Source organism: Pseudorasbora parva, chromosome 3, assembly GCF_024679245.1.
Source record: "Pseudorasbora parva isolate DD20220531a chromosome 3, ASM2467924v1, whole genome shotgun sequence".
In the NCBI taxonomy this organism is placed as follows: domain Eukaryota; kingdom Metazoa; phylum Chordata; class Actinopteri; order Cypriniformes; family Gobionidae; genus Pseudorasbora; species Pseudorasbora parva.
This window is the reverse complement of record NC_090174.1, coordinates 15,724,343-15,732,770: the sequence shown is the minus strand read 5'-3', so window position 1 is coordinate 15,732,770 and position 8,428 is coordinate 15,724,343. Positions and strand designations below refer to the sequence as shown.

The 8,428-nt window shown below is 43.4% G+C and overlaps 1 protein-coding gene across 2 annotated transcripts in view; it reads right to left on the bottom strand.

The window, feature by feature from the left end:
- Positions 1-1,358: 1,358 nt before the first annotated feature.
- The window catches only part of spag8 (sperm associated antigen 8), a 30,429-nt gene continuing 23,359 nt past the window's right edge, over positions 1,359-8,428 (bottom strand). For both annotated transcript variants that reach the window (XM_067439986.1, XM_067439987.1), the window contains exons 5-7: positions 2,449-2,563; positions 2,193-2,255; positions 1,359-2,117 (exon numbers count right to left, since the gene is read on the bottom strand). In XM_067439986.1, the coding sequence (XP_067296087.1) occupies positions 1,986-2,117; positions 2,193-2,255; positions 2,449-2,563 (310 nt within the window). In that variant the 3' untranslated portion in view covers positions 1,359-1,985. The remainder of the gene's footprint in view (positions 2,118-2,192; positions 2,256-2,448; positions 2,564-8,428) is intronic.

Genomic DNA, 8,428 nt, shown 5'->3' with positions numbered 1-8,428 from the left:
CTCGTCGCGGCTGGAGAGGATATTTGCGTCTTTCTGCACTTCACAAGTGTTTTGAAGGAATAATGAAAAAAATCTAAAAATTATATCGAGGCTGTTCTAAGTAAAATTAACAATAGACTAAAATAATTGTTAACAAAGAGCAATAAAACCTCACTTTGCTGCATGGTTTGGCGTGCTGCTGGCGCTCTGCCGGTGTTAAAGCTGATTTGATTGCTGAGAAGGTCTAACGTGTGAAACAAATAACGTTACCAAGCATATTATTTTATTTTGTCGTGATCTTCAAATCGTTTATCCTCAGCAGTGATCATTTTTATTTGATTTAAGACAATAATGTTCTCTCACTCCATGTAATATTCCTCTTGTTGAATCTCAGCTTCACTCTCTAACCCGCCAGCGTAGCGTGTCTATGGCAACAATATAATTTTTATAACGGTAAAACCTGGGTCGCAGTCATGAAACACTTAGCGGTGTCCCTTACCTAAGAGAACCGTTTAAGGGATTATATGCAACACCCTTAAATCATTCCCTTAGATAAGGGGCAATCACGCCTTAAGTATCATACTTAAGGGAAAAACTTAAGGTGTTTTATGCAAGTACCTTGACCCTCAAGGTAGCTTTTCTCCTCGCCATCACTTCTCTGAGGACAGTGGGGGACCTCCAGGCCTTGGCGGTTATGCCAACCTGCTTGGAGTTTGCCCCAGGTGGGGTGAAAGCTATCTTGCACCCCAGGCTGGGCTACGTGCCCAAAGTTCCATCTACGGGGATGAGGTCAGTGCTTCTTCAGGCATTTCATCCTCTGCCTCATGCGACAGCAGAGGAAGCTAGGCTGCACCTGCTCTGCCCGGTCAGGGCTCTGAGAGTTTATGTTGAGAGGTCAGTTCATTGGAGGAAAGCGGACCAGCTTTTGGTGTGTTTTGACCCTCCCAAGAAAGGGTTGCCTGCGGCGAAACAGACGATCAGTAACTGGATCGTCCAGGCAATAGCCACGGCTTATCAGGTGCGCAATCTGCCTTCACCCATGGCCGTGAGGGCTCACTCTACGAGGGGCTTGGCCTCCTCGGTGGCCCTCCTTTGGGGAGCTTCGCTTATCGAGATTTGCGAAGCAGCGGGTTGGGCTAACCCTCACACCTTTATTAGATTCTATAAGCTGGACCTCCCGGCTACGCCGGGTGCTAGGGTGCTCGCGTCCTAAGTGTGCCTGAGTTTGTCAGCTTCACACTAGGACGGGCGTGCTTCGGTGTGGCATAGTGGGTATTCGTTCCCCAGAGTGTCGTCACTCGACGACGCAGTGCGAGTTCCCTCGATAAAGGGAACGTCTCGGGTTATGTATATAACCCTTGTTAACCCTTGTCCAAGAGCTAATTATGTCAGAGAGAGAGAGTTTCGGGTGGTCAATAAAGAAGGGAATGTAATATTAATAATTTGTTGCTGTCAAAATACATCATGGTGGTGAAAATTAATTGTAAATGCATGGAGGTTTTAATCGCAGGTTAAATTATAATCCTGATTTGTTAATCTAGGTTTAAAATTAAGTGGTGCAACACAACTCGATTTAAAATAAATCCTAGATCAACAAATGCTAGATTAGCTCTAAACTGTGCTTAATTTAATTCTTGTTTGGTGCAACACAAGTGTTCATAACATCAGATATGGTAGCCGCTAATGGTTTTCTAATGATATTTTCTAATGATAATGTCTTTCTTTTGGTAAGCCTTTTTTGAGCCATAGATGGAGTAAGGTGTTATCTCCCTCCCCCACTGTCCTATCCCAGTTGAGTTCAGAAGACAGCGTTCACATCATCTAAACAAACCGAACTCTAACATCAATCGAACCTGTGAAATAGCCCTAAGAATTCCAGAGAGCCGTGCAATTCAAAGGCTTACATTTCTATCAATTAACTTTTTATTTGTGTTATAAAAGGGTTATAAACTCACCAAAATTAAGATATTTAACAGGAGATCATGAAATTGTCCACAAAAAAAATCTCACAAATTTGCATCATTTTGTGGTAGGTACAGCTCTGTGTCATCCAGATGATCTATTTGTTCACCGATTGGTGTACTAAAGGTGGCATTTCTTTTAAATGGACTATCTTTAATTTTAACTGCTGTCACACCCTGTGAAAAGAAAACATTATCAACATTGTAAAACTACTCCAATATTGCAAAAAATAAATCTCACTATATGCTGACCTGAATCTTCTTATAGTTATCACTCCAAAATGTAATGGCCTGCTCGGTTGTGTAATCATGATCCTGTGAGAGACAAGCAAATTAACTCCCAAAAGAGAAAGGCTCACAAATTCACACACACCAATACACTTATGTAAATGTACAAAAATATTTATAGACGTTTTTGTCACTTCAAACTGAAATGCTTTGCCCAAGAGATTATTACTCCATAAAGTCAAATATTACTCCATAAAGGTTATGGTGAATAGAAACTGACCATGGTCAGTGGTGTGTGGACAGACTTAAAGCCCTCCACCTTGTAGTCTGCTTTGGTCATAGAGCACATCTCAGTGTCTGGAGGGTCTGCGTTCAGCTCTGCATGTATTTGATCACTGAAAAACAGATTAAAATGTGATCACCTTACAAAAATTATTAGGCAATTTGTTCAGGTTTCTCAGAAAACAAAAAAAACTGTAACCAATAACTTCAAAGCATAGATTGTCGTTCTTCTTGATGCAGCTGTCATCTAGGCTGGGTAAACCCAGCCTGATCTGCTGGCGTTTTTATTTTGCCCTGCAGCTCAGTATGTAAACCTGTACATTCATTTCTATTGCTTCTGTTACACTTGTGCAGGAACCAATCACAGACTTGTGCCTGGCGCACTATTGGCGGGTTTAAAACGATGACGGATAGAGAAGCAATGGGTCAGTGCCCGTTGATCACACCTCTTGTAGTCTGACTGGTTGAAGGACTATCCAACTACAGAGTCATTTGAATTATGCTCGTTTATCACCGCTCTTGTGCAGTAGAAAATTCATAGCAGACTCCCCATACCAGTGTTTAATCTTAAATTGAGTTTGGTCTGGTGATTGCCAGCCAAGCTGTCATCTTAAATAGCTTGTAAAATTGCTTAAGTCTCATTGTCTTTTGACTAATAATCTAGGCGCAGAAGGTCACACGCCAGTGTACCTTTTGTGCCGGTCCCAAGCCCGGATAAATAGAGAGGGTTGTGTCAGTAAGGGCATCAGATGTAAACATTTTGCCAAATCCATTTTGCAAATCCCGAATATGACTTCCATACCAGATCGGTTGGGTCCTGGGTTAACAACGACCGCCATCAGTGCTGTTGACCAACAGGGCACTGGTGGAAATTGGGCTACTGTTAGTCAAAGAAGGAGAGGAGGAAAGCATGTCCGTAGGCAGAAAGAGAAGAGGAAAGTCAAGAGTTTAGGACTGAAAGTAGGGACTTTGAATGTTGGTACAATGACAGGTAAAGGCAGAGAGCTAGTAGATATGATGCAGAGGAAGAAAGTTCACACTCTGTGTCTCCAGGAGACCAGGTGGTAAGGGAGCAAGGCTAGAAGCATTGGAGCAGGGTTTAAACTGTTTTATAATGGTGTGGACAGGAAGAAAAATGGAATTGGAGTGATCCTGAAGGAGGAGTTTGTGAAGAATGTTCTGGAGGTAAAGAGAGTGTCAGATTGGTTGATGAGTCTGAAGCTGGATATTGAAGGTTTGATGTTGAATGTTGTTAGTGCCTATGCTCCACAAGTAGGTTGCAAGCAAGATGAGAAAGACAGATTCTGGAGAAAGTTGGAGGAAGTGATGCAGACTGTTCCCAGAGGTGAGAAAGTAGTGATAGGGGTAGATTTCAATGGACATGTTGGGGAAGGGAATAGTGGGGACGAGGAAGTGATGGGCAGGTTTGGTCTTCAGGAAAGGAACCCAGAACTCAGAGGTTGGTAGACTTTGCTAAAAGTATAGAGATGGCTGAGGTGAGCACGTATTTTCAGAAGAGGCAGGAACACAGGGTGACATATAAGAGTGGTGGCAGGAGCACACAAGTGGACTATATCTTATGTAGACGCTGTAATCTGTAATCTAAAATTAGCGATTGTAAAGTAGTGGTAGGTGAGAGTGTAGCTAGACAGCATAGGATGGTGGTGTGTAAGATGACTCCGGTGGTGAGGAAGATGAAGAGATTAAAGGCAGAGCAGAAGACAAAGTGGTGGAAGTTGGAAAAGGAAGAGTGCTGTGTGGTTTTCAGGGAGGAGTTGAGGCAAGCTTTAGGTGGTCAGGAGGGGCTTCCAGATGACTGGACCTCTACAGCCAAAGTGATCAGGCAGACAGGTAGGAAGGTGCTAGGTGTATCATCTGGAAGGAGGAAAGAAGAAAATGAGACTTGGTGGTGGAATGAGGAAGTCCAGGAGATTATCCAGAGGAAGAAGTTAGCTAGGAAGAAGTAGGACAGTGAGAGGACGGAGGAAAGTAGACAGGAATATAGGGTGATGCAGCGTAAGGTTAAGATAGAGGTGGCAAAGGCCAAAAAGAAAGCTTATGAGAACATGTATGCAAGGTTAGATAGTAAGGAAGGTGAGAGGGATGTGTATCGGTTGGCGAGGCAGAGGGATAGAGATGGAAAGGATGTGCAGCAGGTTAGAGTGATTAAAGATAGAGATGGAAATGTTTTGACAGGTGACAGGAGGGTGAGGGAAAGATGGAAGGAGTACTTTAAAGAACTGATGAATGAGGAAAATGACAGGGAGAGAAGAGTTGTAGAGGCAAATATTGTTGACCAGGAAGTAGAAAGTATTAGCAAGGGTGAAGTTAGGAGAGCTTTGAAGGGGATGAAGAGAGGAAAGGCAGTTGGTCCTGATGACCAGTGGAGGTATGGAAGTGTCTAGGAGAGATGGCAGTGTTTTTAACTAGGTTGTTCAACAAGGTCTTAGAGAGTGAGAGGATGCCTGAGGAATGGAGAAGTGTTTTGGTGCAGATTTTTAAGAACAAGGGAGATGTGCAGAGTTGTGGCAACTACAGAGGTATTAAGCTGATGAGCCATTCAATGAAGTTGTGGGAAAGAGTAGTGGAAGCAAGGCTAAGGGGAGAAGTGGACATTTGTGAGCAGCAGTATGGTTTCGTGCCAAGAAAGAGCACTACAGATGCATTATTTGCCTTGAGACTGTTGATGGAGAAGTACAGAGAAGGTCAGAAAGAGCTGCATTGTGTCTTTGTAGATTTAGAGAAAGCATATGACAGAGTGCCAAGAGAGGAGCTGTGGTATTGTATGAGGTCTGGAGTAGCAGAGAAGTATGTTAGAGTGGTCCAGGATATGCATGAGAGCAGTAGGACAGTGGTAAGGTGTGCCGTCGGTGAGACAGAGGACTTCACGGTGAAGGTGGGACTGCATCAAGGATCGGCTCTTAGCCCCTTCTTGTTTGTGTTGGTGATGGACAGGCTGACAGATGAGGTCAGACAGGAATCTCCATTGACTATGTTGTTTGCGCATGACATTGTGATCTGTAGTGAGAGGAGGAAGCAGGTGGAGGAAAGTCTAGAGAGGTGGAGGTTTGCTCTGGAGAGGAGAGGAATGAACGTTAGTCGCAGCAAGACAGAATACATGTGTGTGAATGAGAGGGAACCAAGTGGAACATTGAGGTTACAGGGAGAAGAGGTAAAGAAGTTGCAGGATTTTAAGTACTTAGGGTCAACAGTCCAGAGCAATGGGGAGTGTGGAAAAGAGGTGAAGAAGCGTGTGCAGGCATGTTGGAATGGGTGGAGAAAAGTGTCAGGTCTGTTGTGTGATAAAAGTGTACCAGCAAGAATAAAAGGAAAGGTGTATAGGACAGTAGTGAGACCAGCGATGTTGTATGGTTTGGAGACCGTTGCACTGAGGAAAAGACAGGAGGAAGAGCTAGAGGTAGCAGAGCTGAAGATGTTGAGGTTCTCTTTGAGAGTGACGAGGATGGATATGATCAGGAATGAGTACATCAGAGGGACAGCACATGTGAGATGTTTTGGAGACAAAGTTAGAGAGGCCAGGTTGAGATGGTTTGGACATGTTCAGAGGAGGGAGAGTGAATACATCAGAGAGAATAGAGGGCACCATGTGTCAGATTTGATTGATTGATGGGGTAATAAAAATTCCATAACCCCCCCTCCCTCCCACCGGACTGGACACCTGTTCCTGGACACAATTTCCGGACACCTGTTTTATGACTATCAGTTTGACCATCTGTTTTCTTACCACCCTCCTCCTCCTATACACCCCCCTTTCAAAGGAATTTATGACTGTTTTTGTAACTTTGTGTATGTGTGTTTTCGTAACTGTTTGAAAACAATCAAAGAATGTTTCAAATGTACTCTTGAGTGGGGTTTTGGGATAGGAATAGCAGTGACAAGTATAAGATCATGGAAATCAGTTTTTATTAAACAAAGATTGTATTTCACATACATTTTAGATGTTTTTAGATGTTTTTTAAAAACGTCTCTGTTAAATACAAGGGTATGGTATGTTTAAAGATAAAGACAAGTTAAAGTTGTTTTTCTTTTTGACATACATACAGCTTGTTGTTAAAAAAGTCAATGTTCAATCATTTAAAAAAGTCAATGTTCAATCATTTAAAAAAGTTTTTCAGAAATATAAAGTTATAGAGTAGGTTCAAAAAAGGTATATGTATTAAACATATCAAAGAAAGAAAGTACGAATAATGTTATTTCACTTACACGAGTTTTCTTTAGGAAAAAAACAATGTTTTCTTATGGAGCTTGGTGTAAAAGCGTCCTCTCTCTCCGATGGCAGAAGCGGAATGAGCTGTGGGAGCGTGTGTAAAGACACACCCTCAGTCTCCGCCCCCAACACGCCCATCGGCGCTGGAGAATGCACCTGCTCCCCCCACACTCCTTGCGGTGTGTGTTTAAAAGGCCGAGCAATTCAGCAGTCTATCTAAACACAGAAAGCAGCTTGTGTTTTATTTTTGTTTTCAAATAGAAAACTATTCTGTAACAATGGCTGAAGCATCTGCACCTAAAACTCCAGAGAGAACCGTTGTCGAGTCTATGGATCATCTATCTTTAGCCCCGAGAAAGAAACACGGGCCTTGCCTATCCAGGTTTCTCCATGAACCGCTGGATAATGTCAAATACGATTTTCATTTGACGGGCACTCGTGTGTGTAGTTACAATTTTAACAAAAACGCACGAGAGGTTAGGTTGATCAATATCGACAACGATGATAGATACACGGCGAATACACCGGATGACCCAAAACTGGTTTTCACAGAAAAGGAATGGATTCTATTTTATACACAAGTGTGGCGCGATTTGAAAGACGGAGGAGACGAGCCCCTGTTTATAGCCGAGTGGAATGGGTTGACGGGGACGAGATTCAGACTGCTCGGAGATCATGTTAACAAACACCCCGAAGATTATGTGTACATACTCGGAAGCGATTTTGGAAAGGAACTGCCGGAGCGTACGTGGCCCATATCTGAGGCGGATCATTTGAAATACTATCGCATTAAATTTATGTTTCAGTGGAAAGACGTACCTGTGCTGGAAGATGTATTTTTTAAAATAGACAGGATGTTTAAGTGGTGTGAAGCGTTTGATCGCTACAACAACGTCAAAGTGAAGCTATTTCACCCTGAATGGTGCGTTCCTAGTAGGCGTGGTGTTCATGTAGCCCCACCCACATTCTACAAACATTAAATATCTGCCGCAGAAGAAGCCTCTACAGCATTCAAGCATCATGTCTCAAGAAAACGAAGCTACACCTCTCAACACCGAACAACTTTCATTGTCTACAGATGGATGTCATCACCAAAAATGCAACACCTGGCTGACTACGCTCTGCACAGAACTGGGCTTTAATAATCTGGCATTCCTCGCAAACTATTCTCCCCCAGGACCCCTCGCCGGGGTTCCCGATGAGGATAGTGTGGATGGCTGCATTGGTGTAACGGGGCACAGAATCATTAAGGCCGTCGTTACAGTCCTTCTGGAACACCTGATCGATAAGCGAATGAAAAAGGAATGTGCAGGCTGCGAAGTGGATCACCCGTCGCAAACAAGACACTCATGTCTGTTTGAACCTGCTCCCTATTATTTTTACGGCTGTTACGACGAGATCAGTCAAAAACTGCTTAAGCCCGAGCTAAAAAACATTTTAGCAAATACGCTGAAGCCGTTCGGTCTAACACCTCATCTGCAAAGAATCCAAGGTACTGTTGAATCTGTCTTGTGCGATCTAAGAGATGAGATCTACATTGTGGAAGAACTGGCCTCTATGAGGCAGAAGCTTGTGGATGAAAGCTGCGAGGAAGTGATTTACAACGCCGTTGACAACTGGAAGTTAGCCGCCGAGGCTGCTGCTGCCGTTGTTGATTCTACCTGCTGATCCTGCAATGGGAAACCTTCTCTGCTCTAACTGCCTGTCTGAATATTTCTTTAAACAACGGGTCAGGTGTGAAATATCAAAT